The sequence below is a fragment of the Bos javanicus genome, chromosome 2, assembly GCF_032452875.1.
Source record: "Bos javanicus breed banteng chromosome 2, ARS-OSU_banteng_1.0, whole genome shotgun sequence".
NCBI classification, from domain to species: Eukaryota; Metazoa; Chordata; class Mammalia; order Artiodactyla; family Bovidae; genus Bos; species Bos javanicus.
Genome location: NC_083869.1, coordinates 73222158 through 73239635, shown reverse-complemented (window position 1 = coordinate 73239635; position 17478 = coordinate 73222158). Strand labels below are relative to the sequence as shown.

Sequence of the window (17478 nt, the reverse complement as noted above, 5' to 3'; positions counted from 1 at the left end):
TCTTTCTGAGAGGTATGTAAATAATTACGGTCTTTTCAGTTTCTCTCTGTATTTTTATTATTTTATATCTCAGGGCTGTGTTACTTGTAGCATAAAGTTTCATGATTATTATATCTTTAAGGATAATTATTTTCTTTTTGAAGTTCAGTGTTTTATTCTATTTTGTTGTTTTGTTTTATGTATGTTGTCTCTTATAAGCAACATGCAGTTGAATTTCATTCCAGTTTTTTTAGACCAACCCAGGAATCTCTGTCTTTTAATAGATAAATGTAATCAGGCCACATTTATTATGATTACTGGTATATTTGAGATTATTACTACCATTTTATTTTGTAATTTTTGTTTACCATATTTCTGCCCCCTTTTCCATTTGTTACATTAATGGAATCTTAGATCCATTTTCCTTCATTAATGTTTAAGAAATTTTTGTTATATTTCTATTCTTTTAGCCGTTTTTAACATATCCACTCCTTTAGGAAGCAAAACAATTATTTAATAAACACCTTTGTGATTATTGGTAGAAATTTGTTATAGAATAGGGAGACTTTTTGTTTTGAACCTGAGCTTATTCTTTTGAATCAGAAATTTGGCAGCCATTTTGATAGAATTCCATCATTCGTTCTTCTGTGTAAATATTTATTATAATTTGATGTTCTTTTATGCTCCTTCATTTTTAAAAAATATTAATGATATTATCAACTAGAAAACTATTTTTACACAAAGTTTTTTTGGTATTTGATCGGAACTACTGTGTAAAGTGACTTCTGAAATTACTTATTTCTTGATTTACGTTCATTATTCAATTTTGTTTTGGTTTACTTTTAGCTGGCAGCCGATCCAGTTCCCCAGGGAAATTGTTGGGAAGTGGTTATAGTGGCCTTACTGGGGGTTCCTCAAGAGGCCCACCTGTGACACCCTCTTCAGAAAAACGAAGCAAGATTCCCAGGAGTCAGGGATGTAGTCGAGAAACAAGTCCAAACCGCATAGGATTAGGTAAGAATTCTCAAAGGTCTTGAAACACCATTCCCAACCTGGTCGTAAGTTTCCTGTAGGAAATAGCTATTTTTGAACTGAGGATGTCATTTTGTCTGTGTTAAAAAGACATTTCAGTGTGTGCTTTTTACAGATTGCAGCATGTTTAGTTTTCATTTATGACTAAAAAATACGTGGAGTTTACCTTCAAAGTCATGGGAAAGAATCACACCGTTGTAGGCTTCTATGTTTGAGAATCATTTTGTAAAACCTTAAAATTGGGAGAATGGGCAGGATTTTTTCTTCCCAGTTAGAAGCAGTGCTGCTTTTTCTTTCACTGAATAGCACTAAGTAGCCATTAACCAGTACTCTTGCCTGGAGAATCCCAGGGACGGGGGAGCCTGGTGGGCTGCCATCTGTGGGGTCGCACAGAGTCGGACACGACTGAAGCGACTTAGCAGCAGCAGCCATTAACCTATGTAAAATTTCAAAAGCAATTTGTAGGGTCCACCTCTGGAGGAGGGCATGGCAACCCACTCCAGTATCCTTGCCTGGAGAACCCCATGGACAGAGGAGCCTAGCAGGCTACAGTCCATTGGGTCACAGGGAATTGGACAGAACTGAAGTGACTGAACATGCACGCACGCAGGGTACACATTTATTTTGATTTTGATCTTCTCTAACCTAACTAGTGAAACTTACCATCAAAGAATATGTGTAGTTACTTTTGCCATAATATTGTTCAAACATAATCATCAAAAAGAGGAAAACTATTTTGTGTTGTAGTATTTAGTTTCTTTGTAATAGTGTGTAGAGTAGTGTGAATATGAATAACTCTCAGCAGCTTAACAGCCTCTTACTCTATTAACATCTAACTTGTATGCTACCTTCTTAATAAAAAAGTTAGAAGTCTTTTGTAACACTTTGTGAAAAATCTGTGTTCAGACTCATATTTTTACCTCCTTTCTAAGAGTGAAAACCTACTAATGTGAAATCAGAGCACTGTATTCTTTAGTCCTGTTGGCTTATCTGTCTCCTTTATTCATTTATCTTATCAACAGCTTTTACATGAATGTTTACTATGATGTGTTGGGAATATTGTGAAACCTTTTAATTAGAAGAGAAATGTAATATATTCAACTTGTGACTTCCAAGAGCTTGTGGTCTTAGAGGCGAAAATGTGAGACCATTTGACAGATATTCTGACGGGTGCTCTGGGCCATAGAACAGGAATGTTCTAGGGCCCTTGTCTGCCCCACTCCTCCCAGATTTCCTTCCAAGGCAGGCTTCCCAGAGAAAGTCGTGTTTCGATGAGGTATAAGGTGGCAATAGGTATGGCGGGGAGATGAGGAGAATCTACCTCCTCAGGTAGAGAGTAGCCTGTGCAGACGCAGTCAGACAAGAGGGAGCATAGTGTACTGTGGGACCTCTGGTGATTCCTCTGACGGTAGCTGAGGAAGTTTGACAGGGTAGGTGGGAGATGGGGCAGGACAACTGGTAGGGTCCAGCTCACAAATGTCCTTGAGGGCTGCCTGAGCTTCAGGAAGGCAGGAACAGTTATTTATGAAGTAGCATCAATAGGATTTGGTTTAACCAACATTTCTGAAACAAATAAGAAATGTGATCAAGCCATGGTTTTGTTAATTCTATGCAGTGCTGACTTTCTGTGGGCATTACATCATATGGTCCTTGAGCTGAACAGCTATTTAGCTCTGGTATGGGGCTACAACCAGAGAAAATACCATGACTGGAATATCTAAATTTCAGATTTGTTGCTATAAAATAGGTGTATTTAGATCTGGTTTTGCTTGGGAAATACATTTGATTTCAAATCTAGATGTGAAGTTTCAGCTGTCCTTTTTCCATAATTAATTTTATAAGATTATAGAATGTTTTTTGGCAACCCAGATTTGTTTCATACTTTTAAAAATTCTTTTTGGGGGGAGATTTTACTCTTTATATTTATTAAAGATGCCATTTTTACTGCCTTCTTGAAATTGGGAAATAATCCGACCTTGATTATCTGACATAACTCTAGGACCTGTTTGTCTGTGGTCTTAACTGTGAATTGTGCATTGTGCATTGTGGGTAGTTGAAAAGATAGCATTTCATAAGCCATAAAAAAAGTCCTTTGGAACATCATTCATCACAAAGAACTAAAGAGGAGCCTGTTGCCTTCCAGAGAGTTCTGATCTGAAACATTATTTCGAAGAAAGTTGTTTCCTTGGTGCTCATTAAGAGGATTAGTTCCGGGTGGAGCTTTGAGGTCATACATCCAATTCTGGTTAAAGAAGATACTTTATGTAAATATTTGCACATTGTGAGAATATATATGCACAGATTATAAAAATATGTATAAGTAAAGTGTATCTCCACTTCTTCCTCTGTCACTACTTAAAGATTCCATTTTATAGAGTGTCATATTAGCATATTTCTGTAATAGAGTGTATGCTTCTTCTCTCATTTAATATATACTGGGTATATGCTTTGTGTCTATAAACATTTGATTCATTATACTCCAAAAAGTTAGGAACACTTTTTAAGTACATTTTCTGTAATCCTCAAACCAGTTAATAGTTTTAATCATAGCTAAACTAGGCTTGGAATTTGCATTGAGAATTGATTCTAGTTGTCTGCAAATTATATTGGTTAATCTATTCTTTTTTGTTTGAAATAATATTTTTTAACTAAATTTTCTTATCTGTGATGAAAGTGATGTCAGAAGCCTTCTACTTTAGCATTTAAGGTTTCTTAAGCAAAATAGAATGTAATTCCTGTTGGATAACTTAAGAGGCAAACCCTGCCATGTTTTTCCTTCTTGACGTCTATTACTTCATAAACTAATGAGATAGATGAGTGTATGTGTGAATTGTTTATTCTATTTATGATAAAGTCACATGAATAGCTTGATATCTATAGCAATTACATTTTGAAAGTTTGCCTTTGGTTCCCTTCTTTCCTCTGCTTTTGATAGTTCTTATAGGATATTACCTTGAAAGACAAGAGTCAGGATTTCCCTTGAAACATTATAAAAGTAGAGTGTCACTCAAGAAATAAAAACTAGTCAGATGGTTTTTTCCAGGCTTCTCAGCATTCCTTGTAAGCACAGGACTTGACTCCCTAAGAATGGTGCTTTCAGAAAGTTCAGGCGGCACATGTGTTTTTATTGTCTCTTCCCCCTCTGTCACCCCTTTGCCATAACAGATTCTTATGTAGAATGTTCAGTGTGGGCACTCAATGAAAAGACAGAGTGATGCAGAATACTGTGTTTTAGCTTTGACCACCTAATTAATTACAGCCCGAAAAACTTTTATATGCTTATTTTAAATCCTCCTTGTAGATTAGTCTTTGGAAGTGGTCTACAAGTGGAATTTTTTTCCTCTTGTGTTTAATTATCCAATATTTGAACTGTTGGTTTCATCACTAAGTGTACTTAAATGAAGCTTGGGGCAAAATCGTGAACAGAATTGTAAGCAGCATTCTTTTTTTCCATACTACTGTTGCCATATGTTAAAGGAGCCAGTCAGCACAAATGGGTGAAAGACCCTTCTCTGAGTCAAACACCAGGACAGTAAACCTTGTTAAGAATTGTGTTTGCTGTTATTTCAGATCACGTCTGCTTATTCCTTCTCATGCTCTTCACTGTCTTCACAAAGCAAGCTCAGCCCACAGAGAGAGCAGAGAACTCATTGCTGTAGTATACGTGTTAAGGGTGTGAGAGCTGTGTAAAAATTCAGATGTGATCAGGCAAAAACTAGAAGAAACTGATTGATTGAGCATGCACATATGTGAAAAACTATCAGAACTGCTCTTCCTACTTTTTGATTGTGTTGGAGTAGGCAGTGGAATAGGACTAGAGCTTCACATATGCCTTTCAGCAAGGAATGCAGAAGTACCTACATTACGTTCCGGTACCCTTTTCATTTAAATGGTGGGGAATCTTTCTCTCTCTCACCTTCCTAAGCAGAGGCGGAGGCCCAGAGAGGCTGAGCAGCTGGATCATTGAGTTAGCATGGAGCTGGGCAGGGGGAGGCGGGGGGGCATTTATCCATTGGAAGTGGGATTGGTCCCCTAAGGATAAGTGTTATGTCTTGCAGTTTTTAAGCAACTTGTCATTTACTGAAGGGGTCAGTAGATATTCCCTAGTTTTTTAAGGTGCTAAATTAAACATTTAGCACCTGTTGCCTTGGTTGTTATTGTAGAAGTTGTTCAGAATGTTATCAGAAATTGCTGATTAGTCGTTAGTGCTGCTTTGAGTGAAAAGCCAGTACTTCCACATCACTATAGCAAAATAAAGATAAGTTTAGGAATTCCTGAAAGTGAAAATGTTAGTACTCAGTCGTGTCCGACTCTTTGTGACCTCATGGACTGTAGCCTCCCAGGCTCCTCTGTCCATGGAATTCTCTAGGTAAGAATATTGGAATAGGTTGCCATTTCCTTCTCCAGGGTATCTTCCCCACCCAGGGATTGAACCTGGGTCTCCTGGATTGTGGGCAGACTCTTTACCGACTAAGCCACCAGGGAAGACTGGTGAATCCCACATGAAGCCCTGTTTTGACTGACAGCTCAGCTTGCATCCTGCACTTGACCTTGCCTTGCTCACCAGCACAGACCCAAGCTTTTGGACATGACTTAGGTACCTTTAGGGTCTAATTCACCTCTGGCACTGAGCAGAGAACACAATAGGAAGTTGATTTGGCTTTTCACTTCCACATTCTTCTAAGTCAGGCAGTTTTATGATTCTGGTTTGTAAGACATTCTTGTTATAGTTTGGCCGTAAATCTACGTTTTCTCTGAAGTCATAGGCTATGCTCACTGTAATGTAGTAAACATTGCTATTTTCACATCAGTGAATCAAGGTTATTTTTTCTTATATTTCTGACAAAGTAATTTCTGTCTAGTCTAGAATTAGTAGATCCTCTCAAGATGGAAGTGTTTATTCCCATCAGCTATCACGTAAGTGGCTACACGCTTTCAGTTTGCAAAGTTGTTTCTGAGTATTTTCCCAGTATTGCGTTCCTGTTTCCTCAAAGTGAGTTGAAAAATAAGGGCATCATGATCTTTTCTGAGATTTATGGCCAAGTTATATTAGCCCTTAGGCTTCGTAGGATTCTGTCTTGTCAGTATCCTATGACATGAGAAGGTAATTAGTTCTTTTCAGGCCAGTGGCTGATATTCAGCATGAGTATTGAAGTTATCAGGCCACTGGCCGTAGACTTAGGTGTGAGGCTGGGTAAGTGGAGGCACCTGGGAAGGGATGACAGGCAGATCTCTCTGGCTTCCCATAGGAAAAACAGGAATTAATGTCAAGGCCACTGAATGAAGGTTATTGGTCCCGATTTTTTATGTTTGTTGGTTTAGTAATTATATTTGCAGCATCTACACACTGGTTTGAAGTAGGCAGGTTCTGTAGCTGGGTCAGTCCTTGTGACTTCTGTTTGTAAAGACGGCCAGGCTGGAAGCAGTGAACCCTCTTAATTAGGTAAGTTCATGAAGCTAAGTGACCAGAGCCTTTATTCTGTTTTTTAATCCAAATTAAATTATCTTTCTAAGGACCCATTGCATATGAAAATGACTATGGCCTTTTATTATCCTCTTGTGGAGAAGTTAAAGCCATAAAAACTGATCATCTCTGGAAGACTTTTGACGTTGTATTTTCTGATACCAGTTTGCTCTTTGGAGAGCTTTCTTTGCCTTTCTCACCTTTAGGTGCTCTTTCACCTTCCTGCTGCAGTTCACAGCTCTGTGAGGCAGTGAGCAAGTTGAGTTTTGCCTACACCCCTCCTATTGTTGTCAGTGAGGCCCAAGCAGGGCCAGACATGGGCCATGTCGTGATCGTGCAAACGGAATGTGACTGACCGTGTGTGAGTTTCTCTGTCTTCATTAAACTTGTTCCCCTTCTCTGAAACCCCTCATGCTGCACGCTAGCACGGAGCAGCCGTATCCCTCGACCCAGCACGAGTCAGGGGTGCAGCCGCGATGCCAGCCGTGAGAGCAGCCGGGATACGAGCCCTGCTCGGGGCTTCGCGCCGCTCGGTGAGTACCCGCCAGCTGGGCACCCCGAGCGCCCCACCCTGCCAGGCCCAACCGCCAGCCTCTGTCCCTCCACCACCGTCCCGTGAGCCTCTGCTCTCCATCCTCTTCCTGAGCCACCCTTGTACCCCTCTGCATGCTCAGATTTTGGCTTTCCCAGTTTTTATTTATCAGAGGGAAAAAGCACCACCTCACTCTGTACTGTTGTCACTTGGGACCACTGGCTCCTGGGTAAGCCCACCTGTGAGGTCATTGCCAGTGTGAGGTGAAGCTCAGCCAGAGATCACTGTGCTTCAGACTTGAGTGAATTCAGGGCGTATCGCAGTCGTTGAATTTCCACAACTTGTTTTCATCTTACAAGGCATCAGTTCATGTGTGAGTCACTTCAAAGGACAAAAAGTAAAATCATGATAACATTTAGGAAGGTAAACGTGTTCACTTTGGGTGTAGGAACGTTAATCAGAAAAGCAGCATGATTATCAGCTGTCCTTCTGTTGAATGAGTCCTTTCAAAACTTTCTTTAGAGCAGTCTACAAATTGCTTTTGGATAAACTGACAAGGTGTATGTATAGCACACCTCGATGTTCACTGTTAATTATTAAGAAATTTTCCTTTTTCCTGGGCTCCACGGGCTCTAATGTTTGTGACCCACTGCCACCCGAGGACAAAAAAAAATCACAATATTTGGTGGCCATGGTGCATTATAAGTACTTACTTCTGATCACCAGTTGGGTGCCAGTTGGAGCTGTCTGACACACCCACATTCAGTTTTTCTTATAGCCAGAATTTGTATTTTAACAATTTCTAGTATTCAGGAAAAACAAGATAAAAAGAGAAACATGTATCCTTTATAGATATTGAATTTACTTTTTCTATTTAGTTTTAATAGTCCTGCCTTTCTCTAAAATGGACATATACCTTTTCACTTTGCACTGTCAACACACATTTTCACAAAAACGAAATGTTTTGTATTCTTCAGTAGTGGTGTTCTAGTCGTTTGGCATATTTAGTGCTGTGCAGTTGTCTATTTTTGTCGTGATAAGCATGGCAAGTAAGGTAGAAATCATCCTATCATGCTTGGGCCTAGGCCTTAAGTTATTATCTGGAGCTGTGAACTTCAACAGTCTGTTATTTTGACTCTAATTATGAGGCAGGTCTTTCAAATATAAAAATGTCACTGTGGCAGATGGATGGTGGAGCAAAAGCATTAGGTCTTAATATTTTCCTCTGTCTCCTTCTGATATCATACACTTCTTCCCCGGATCTTTTTTCCCCCAAATCAATAATTAAAATCTAAATCTATTTCTTCGTGAACACTGTCCTTCGTGGAGTTCTCAGAAAGAGCAGGAAAACAGATGCAGGGCCCTCTAGACAGTCCACCAGACTTGGTGAGGAGATACCTGTGTGGGTGTCCTACTTGCTGAGCACAAGGGCCTGAGAGGGGCACAAATTACCTGGCCCCTCCCAGCTCTTGCACAGCAGTCTCAAGTGTTAGATCAGAATCCTCAAAAACATCAGGGGCAACAATGATGGTTTTTTTCTGTAAGAACTGGTTATTTTTCCTTTCAAATTATGGCTATGTATGCATCCTTATTCATGATTTGACCTTCCAAATAACTTAGAATTGAACACTGCAGTCTGTTTATTGGTCATTTTGTCTCTTAGAGGCAGTTCAGTGTTTTTATTTCCTCAGACATTGCTGTGTTTGTTACTGCCCATGGAAGCAGCCTTTGTGACCCTAGTCTGTGGCCCAGGCAAGATGTGCTGGACTCTTGAGGTCTTCACGGGACTCTGAGGAGCTGAGGGACCCAGCTCCTAGTTTCCACTCAGGTGTTTTCTGATGACAGCCCGGGTTGTGATGTGTCATTGCTGCTACCGCAGCTGGAGTTGTGGCTGTGGGTGCTTCTCTTTCTGATAATCTCTAGCCACCAGCATAGTCTTCTGTGTGGTCAGGGCAGGAGTTAACATCTTTTCAGCTCAGTTTTTAGACCATGCCTTTTTTGGAGGGGGGGGGGGGTTAAATCTGTTTATAAAATTTCTGTCCAGCTCAGAACGGCAGCAGTGCTTATATGTCCCTGCACCATTCTGAGCAGTCAGTGGGCACATAACCCTTGTGGGTCCTGTTCAGCCTCTGGGACAGGTATCATCGCCCCTCTTTTACAAATGACACAACTGAGCCTGGGAAAAGAGTCCACTTTCTCCAGATCACACAATTCTGACTTCAGAGCTTGGCTGTTCCTCCACCTCATCTGAGGCATCTTTCTCTTGTTCCTGCAAAGTGAGCTGAATGCTTTCTGAGGCCTCCCCAGGCCCAGGTACGGAGAAAGCACTCTGCTTGGCTGTGTTTCCAGGCTTGACCAGAGGACCCGAGAATTCATGTACAAACCCCAGAGGTTGCTGCCCCTTAGAGAACCTCCTGTGCCCTTTAGAGGGTGTGATGTTTCCTTCTTCTCACTCACTTTAATATTCATTTTGTACCCCCTTTATAAATCAGTGAGATTTTGTATTAGTGCCCCCTTTGAATCAACTTATATAGCCAACCTTCACTTTTTAAAAGAAAAGGAACAGAGGTAACTGTTTTGCTGACTGCATATTGGGTTTGAGTTTATAGGGTGTTTTGTTTTGTGTAGTTTTTGGCTGGGCTGGGTCTTTGTGGCTGTGCAGGCTGCCTCTCGTTGCAGTGAGTGGAGGTTACTCTCTGGTTGTGGTGCACGGGCTTCTCATTGCAGTGGCTTCTCTTGTTGCAGAGCATGGGCTCTGCAGTGTAGGCTCAGGAGTTATTGCACGTGGGCCCCTGTGGCATGTGAAATCTTCCTGGACCGGGGATCAACCTGTGTCACCTGCATTGGAGGTGAATTCTTAACCACTGGACCATTAGGACATCCTGTATTTTTCTTAAAAACTTGTTTTGGACCATTTTAATGATATTAATATATATTTAAATGGTTACGGTGACAACTTTTGGGAAGATTAAGGGCTTTAGGACTCTGCTGTCAGTGAGGCTTTTACGTAAGTGGGTCCACTTGGATTCCATTGTGGGATGTTCACTTGAGTACATGACAAAGAACTCATTACATGACATATTTGTGTAGAATATTCTGTTGAAACAGAACTAAAGGACAGCTTCATAACCTTCAGGTGTTGCTTAAACACTGTTTCCAGTTTAAACTCTCAGGATATGATACCATTGTGCTTGTTTAAGAAATGAGTAGTTTGTTTCAGTCTTACACAATATTTTGTCAGTTTCCTTATTTAAGGAAAGTGATTATTTTGTAATATCTGTTCTAGAGCTTGCTGACTTATTTTTGTGCATCTTGAGAAATTAGGGATTTTCTTTTTCTTTTGCATGCTGATAAAAATTTATCCTCACTGACCAGATGACCTTTGCTGTTTAGTATCTCTTATCCTGCAGATACGCATGTTTCATAAAGTGACATGAGCTTAAATAAATAGTAATATTGAAGAGTTTGAGGCTTTACCATTCCATGAGTAACTGTGTTAGCATTTGAGGTTTCTGGGCTCTGGCTATGCAGGTGGAAGGCAGCATGGCTTAGTGTCACTCTGGGAAACCTGTGAACTTCCTGTGTTGCAGTCACTGTGTTCTTTCCCAGTAATGATTAGAAGCATGTTACTTTTTCCCCCCACCCTGAGGTAAGAAAAAGCCTTATGTTGCATGGTACTCCAGTCAGTAAATTCAGGTTTGGACCCAAGCCTGTATTTCATAATTATTTCTAAAAGTCGTTCCCTCCACACGAGTCTGGAGTTTGGTATATATTTTCTCAGATTGATGTATTGATGTGATTATTATGAGGCTTGCTAGTAAAATAATATTTAACATCTAAGTGTGAAGTAGAGTTTATGCTTGACCATTGCTGTGACCACCAGCACTGTGCTTCTGTTGCTACCACGGTTTATTCTGTGCCTGGCACTGTTTCAAGTGTTTGGTGTATAAGCTCTCTTAACTCTCTTAACTCCCAAGAGGAGGGTACCACTGTTAGCCCCATTTTACAGGTGAGAACTAAGACACAGAGAGGTTTAGTACTTTGCCCAAGGCCCATACAACTAGTTGTGATCTGACCGGGACTTGCCCTCTCCCACCTTCCATGTGTCACAGAGCTGGTGCTCACAACCGGAGTCCTGAGCTGCCTCTCCAAGGAAGGCTGTTAAACTTACTGCAGCTAACTTTCCAACAGTTAAACAATGAGGTAATTAATAATTAGGATATTTGTGCAACAGAACAACAAACATGTTGACTAGGGAAAATGGAATTATAGTTGTTGACCCCCCCTTTTTTAAATCAATCAATTTTTGTTCTGTGAAGCATAAAGTATTTTATTATTTTTTAATGACGTACAGTTGATTTACAGGGTTGTATTAATTACTGCTACACAGCAGAGTGACTCAGTTATACATTTATATACATTCTTTTGTTCATATTCTTTTCCATGATGGTTTATTGCAGGATATTGAACCTAGTTCCCTATGCTATACAGTAGGAGCTTGTTGTCTATCCATTTTCTATATAAAAGCCCCCTTCTTGTGACTTCATGCTGTTTCTGTTGAGAGAACATTGTGAACTTCTTTGCTTCTGTATATGGTGCATGGTTGCGTGTGCATTGCATACCGACGAGAGGTATAACCCATGCTGCTGCTGCCCCTCTGGTGTGGCCCCTGACGTCCTTCCTGTGCATAGTCCATGGTGGCCGTAGTGGCTCCTGTCATGGACGTGCACCTGAGGTGTGGGCCGCTGGGTGCACAGGCCGGGGATCGGCGCTCGCTGTCCATTCATCTCCAACACCATCTCTTTTCATGAGGAAGCACGGCTGTGTTGGGAGCAGCCCTCGTGCCCTCCGGCCTGTGGCCGCTGCTGTCTGAGGTTCTCATGTGTTAACCCTGTGGGTGTTGCCGTTCCTTTTACCTGCAGCCTCTCGACGTCATTCCAGGTCCACTAGTGCTCTCGCCACGGCTGACTCTGTGGGGCAGTCAGGTGAACACGTGTTCATGCATGCCTGTCTCACGCTCATTGTCACATTTGTTCCATCTTATTCGCTAGCAATTGGCATGGATGCACCTCATATTTTCCCCCCCTCAGTGTGCTTCTGTTTTTTTAAGTTGTTGAATGTTTATGGTTCTGTTAATAGGCTATAGATGCTTTGTAGCTTGTTTGACATCATTTATCTAGTGTTCATATTTATGTTAAAACAGAAGGATGGGGAAGCACTTCCGCCCTTGCTTTCAGTCCCTCCTGCAGGAAAGCAGCAGCCCCAGATAGGTGTCCTGAAGTATCCCTAGGAGAATTGGGGTATGGACCTCATCCAACAGAGGCTTTTGTCTCTCAGTCTTTGCTCCCAGTAAAGTGGTGTCTATGAATGCTAGTTATTCCTGTCCAGTTTTCATTACTTGGAGGTACTATTTAGTCACCAGATGTTCAATTATAGTATACCCCTTTTCACATGGATTGAAGGAAGTGGATTGCCCTGAAACTTTTATGGAAAAACAAGTCATGGTTGCCATTGCCTTCTCCATTGTGTGAAAGTGAAAAGTGAAAGTGAAGTCGCTTAGTCGTGTCCCGACTCGTAGCGACCCCATGGACTACAGCCTACCAGGCTCCTCCATCCATGGGATTTTCTAGGTAAGAGTACTGGAGCGGCTTGCCATTGCCTTCTCCGATTATGATAATCAAGTCAGGCCAAAGGTAGCCTTTGCAACCTGCAGACTCGAAACACTGCCTCAACCCCATTTTAACAATACCCAAATAAATGCCCTGGTTGGCCATTAGGGCAGAAATAACATACAGTAATGCTCAGTCTGTCAGATTTAACTGCCATCATTTTGATAAATTAATAATCCCTCATGACTACAGTTTTATCAACTGAGTACGAGGCATCATCTCTTAAATCTGACTGTTGATGATGACAACTGTGACCAGTTTACTGAGTTAGTGTCTCTGTTTTTTCTCTAAATGAACCACCTATGCATTTTATTATGTGTTCTTTGGTTAGGACATTCCCCTAAAGATTATGGGTCAGGCTGAGGGCACAGTTAAATGTATCCATCTCTTGGAAAGTGAATGGTACCAGAGAGAACATAGAGCAGATTTTGGTCAGGTGAAAACAAAAGGCTTATAAATTTTCTTCACTCCAAACATTTCCCCTTAAGATTTGATTCAGTTATCTATGATAAATATCTGCAGTCACCATGTGTGGTGAAGCTATACACATCTGAGAAGCACAGAATAATTGCTTTGTTCTTACAGTTTTAATTTTGTGTCTGAAGAATCACTCTTATCCCTGGAGCAAGATTTGCTGGCATGAGATCTATTTTTTTTTTAAGATTATGTTTTATTTAAGTTTATGCTGGGTAATTTCTAAATGGCTTATAACTGGATTACTTTCATTCTGTTACTCATAAATCCCTTACTATCTACCCTTTTTTAATGAAAAAAGAGAAAGACTTGAACAATGATCATTTATAAAACTGTGCATCATAAATCTCAAATTTCTAACTGTTTCATATTTGAACTGATAATTTATATTATAGAGAGAGATATAATTGACTTTATACAGCATGTTATCACCTTTTAAACATATACATAATGATGACATTCAGTATAATCAACAACTGCATTAAAAAAGGGGATAGTATAACATGCAATTTTTGTTTCTCTATAAAAATTCATAATTGTATAACTTTTGATTAGTAGTTATATTTTTCCCCCATTCTGTGGCAGTGGAAGATATGTTTTAAAACTGACAATTTTAAAAAGCTAAATTAAAGTTCACCAGGTTGTAGGTGATATCTTGTTTACCTATCCAAATTTTAAATATATCATTTTATAAGAAAGATCAATTATGTAAGACAGACTTTAGCTTTCTGTCTCCCTCCCCCCCACCAAATGCCTTCATTATTAGAATATGGCAAATACAGAGATTTTCCTTGTCCAAACAGTGTCTTATTTGTTAAAGTGTTTTTAATCTTAACATTTTAAATAAGAATCATTTACTGGATTGCTTTGTCTTGAGCTGCCACAGCGGTGAGCAGCACGGACTCACAAAGGGCAGTGAGTTTCGAGTAATCTGTGTCCAAATAAAGCCCTGTCCTGAAGTGAAAAAACCTTTACCAGTAGATACCCTTACCAGTGTAATTTACACTGACATTCTCCTGCATTGTTTTAATCTCAGCCTTTCAGAAGGAAGGCTGGACAGTTCATGTAAAGGGACTTGTAAAAGTTAGTCTTTTTGGATTCAGTGCTTTCACTGCCAGAGGCGCGGATTCCATCTCTGGTCAGGGAACTAAGATCCTGCAAGCCTCATGGAGCGGCCAAAGAAAAGAGTCTTTATTATCCATGAAGGTTAATAAGCTTATAATAGTTGTTTGAACCACTAAAATTGGAAAATTTTTTTGCATTCTGTCCATTTTGTTCACACATATAAAGATTATCATTTAAAAATCCTCTGAGGGATTTTGCAAAAATTTATATTATCTGAATGATTAATGTTTTGCAGTGAAGATACTAGCTTTTTGTGGTGAAGATTAAATAATTTTAATATATTGATTTTTAAATAACCTTTGGTGATGCAGGCATCATGATGAACAGATATCTAAAATTAATTGAGCTTAATAACAAACAGTAGTGACAGTAATGAAAATTTGCACAGAGATCAGTGTAATACATTGGATTCAAATTTTATCTGTTTATTACATATTGCATTAGAACTCATTTATCAAACCATAGAGCTTTCTAATTAGTTTGACCAAATATCAGGGCTTCTTTTGCCACTAGAGAGAATGCTAAATAGGTGAAAAGGCTCAACTCATGGCCCAGTTCCCTTCTATAATAAGTTCCCCTCTCCAGCCTATATCTCAGCACTTTTCCAAAATAAAATATCATTAAAGAACGATTTCAATTGTCAGAATGCAACCATATTAAATGTGAACATTGTAATCTCTGCCACTGGTAAACAAGTCAAGTGTAGTTGAAACTACAAGCCAACTGCAGTAAAAACTGGCCAGAGATTTTTCAGTGTTTCTGTCCAGTATGGGATGAGGCAAGGGCCATTGCAAAGAAATGAAAACATTTGAATTAAAATGACATATATTTTTGCTTTTGTTTTTTACCTAGACCGCTTTGGGCTCGGCCAGGCAGGAAGAATTCCTGGTTCTGTGAATGCCATGCGGGTTCTGAGCACCAGTACAGATCTGGAAGCTGCTGTTGCTGATGCTTTGGTAAGAGGCCCGATGTGTGTGGAGTCTCTTTGAATTACTGACCTACATTTTTCTCTGTCTTCACAGGAAGTAGCCTCCAAATCAGGTCACTAAGTCTTCTTTGATACTCTTTGAAATCGTGTAAATATTGGGTAAATTTAGGTTATTCCTTTCTTCTTAAACTTTTAACCCTGTACGTAAGTGAAAACTGGCCTTTCGAGCCACGTTAACGTTAAGAGTGTCTTCTCTGCTCTTCAGTAACAAGGAGGTTTGGATGACATTGGGCTTCTCTGATGTCATTGGGCTTCTTCTTTTCCTTTTTTATCCATTTTTTTTCAGCATTTCCTTTTTGCCCCTTCTTTTGCTTCTGTTGCTTTACGGGCTTTGATGGCATAGCCTAAGCACATCATTGTATAATAGTAGGTCATAGACTTTGTGGTTTGAAACTCTTGCATTCCATTACCATCACTAGTTGTTCCGTATGATTTTGTTTATTTGTTTGAATGAGTCCTTAAGTCATTATTTACAGAAACTTTCCCAGATTTTAAGATGAACTTTTTGAGAATATGAAGCACTAGTGGAGTATGTTTTTTTCTTTCATTGTTATAATGTAATATTTTAAAAAGCAATATAAAGTGATTAGAGGTCCTTAAATTTATGCTTCCAGCAAAAAGTTCCTCAGTAGAATCAGCTTGTGGTCAATTTGCCTTATAAAGATGCATTTCAGCGGGTAGTAACACAGCCTCTTGTTTCTTCTGGTTTATGTGCTCAGCATTTAAAATAGACATGCTTTAGAGAACTGTCTGATCTCTGGTGTTACTTGTACTGTTTTAAGAGAAAAGCATTATAATACCCTGCTTTCAGATCCTGAGGTTTTAAATCCAGCTCTGTTTTCATTTGATCAAAACTTCATAGTGTGTGGCTTCAGGAATTCTACCTCTCATCCCTCCTGGCCCTCCCTCATTTATTCTTGCTCAGCCAGGTTTCTCTGACAAACATCTGTGAGCAAGCAGTCTTCCAGTCTCCTAGTGCTTTCCTGATGAGGGCTGCCCCTCATCAGCCAGGTCTGTTCATCAGCCTTGGGTGTGGAAGGACTCTTCCTGGCAGGTACTGGAGTTCAGGATAATTGCTTTAAGTAGGACTTCAAGAGTCACAAGAGACTTTATCAAGTCAAGAGACTTTATGAAGCGGTTTTCCTTCCAAGTTGCAGCATTTGGAATTTGTTTCTTACCTATTCCGGGACTTTTAAGAAGTGGGAACCAGTGGGGTGAGAAGTGATGGATGTGCAAAGCCCTTGGTGAGACAGCACTTCGGTTGGGGTTGGGGAAGGGGGGAGGGCTGTGTTTCCTTGTTTCTTAAAGATCTGCCCCAGGAACACTGCACAAAGTGCCAGGAGGCAGAGCAGGACTCAAGAATCTGGGCTTTGCCGTTGCCTGACTTGGGCTTTTCTCTGAGCTGTGGCTCTCCTTACACTCCCACTGCCCTTACGATATTTTGTCCAAACCTCTTGGTCTCTTCCCATGACCTGCTTCAGAAGACAGCGCCAGGATGGTACTCAGTCCCTGCCTCGCAGAAAGGAAGTCCCGGGACAGAAGCTTTCCTAGGAGCAGACAACAGAGTTAATAGCAACATTTGGGATGTGCCTCAGTGGTGTGGGGAGAGTTGCAGCAAAGAATTATAGAGCAGATACTGGAATGTCTCATAAGAGGTGCAAGAGGGTTAGGAAATGCCATTGTGAAAGCATTCTTTGTTATTTGCTTGATATGAATTGCTTGCTAACCTGTATTTTTGGTTTGCTAATATATGTTTTGCTGTACACTTTTGTTGCAAGAACAATCCCCACATATGCTTCTGACATAATTCTCTATGCTTTTTCCCCATCCTTCAATATTTTCCTGCCTACAGCTGTTAGGAGACTCCAGGAGCAAGGTACCAGTGCTTTAACTTTTGTTTTATAACTTTTTTTTTTCTGTTGTGAGTATATTTCCTTTAGGAGCTGGTAAAAGCAACAAAAATGTAGCCTAGTGTAGAAGTTCTGTTCTGAACTGTGATTTTGTGGAAACTAGTGGTGCTTTTGCTAGTGATAGAACTGGTCATATCTCACATGTGTTTGAGCATTGTTTTCCAACATCAAGTTCTGTCCATTATCATCCTAGTGTTTCATTTTACTAACCTAGGTTTTGTCTCACGTCATTATTTCATGAGTGGATACATTCAGCATTTTCCTTATCTTAGGAATCTAGTTCATGTATAAATGAGATGGCTGTG

General features: G+C 40.1%; 1 protein-coding gene across 18 annotated transcripts in view; it reads left to right on the top strand.

Annotated features, from left to right (window-relative positions):
- Positions 1 to 17478, top strand: part of CLASP1 (cytoplasmic linker associated protein 1) — a 273353-nt gene that overhangs the window by 191814 nt on the left and 64061 nt on the right. For 7 of the 18 annotated variants that reach the window (XM_061440048.1, XM_061440057.1, XM_061440075.1 and 4 more), the window contains 3 exons: positions 826 to 993; positions 15128 to 15231; positions 17116 to 17139. In XM_061440048.1, coding sequence (XP_061296032.1) covers positions 826 to 993; positions 15128 to 15231; positions 17116 to 17139 — 296 coding nt within the window. Of the gene's footprint in view, positions 1 to 825; positions 994 to 6900; positions 7009 to 11929; positions 11993 to 15127; positions 15232 to 17115; positions 17140 to 17478 lie in introns of all 18 variants that reach the window. The other 11 variants (XM_061440085.1, XM_061440101.1, XM_061440108.1 and 8 more) reach the window with 4 other exon arrangements.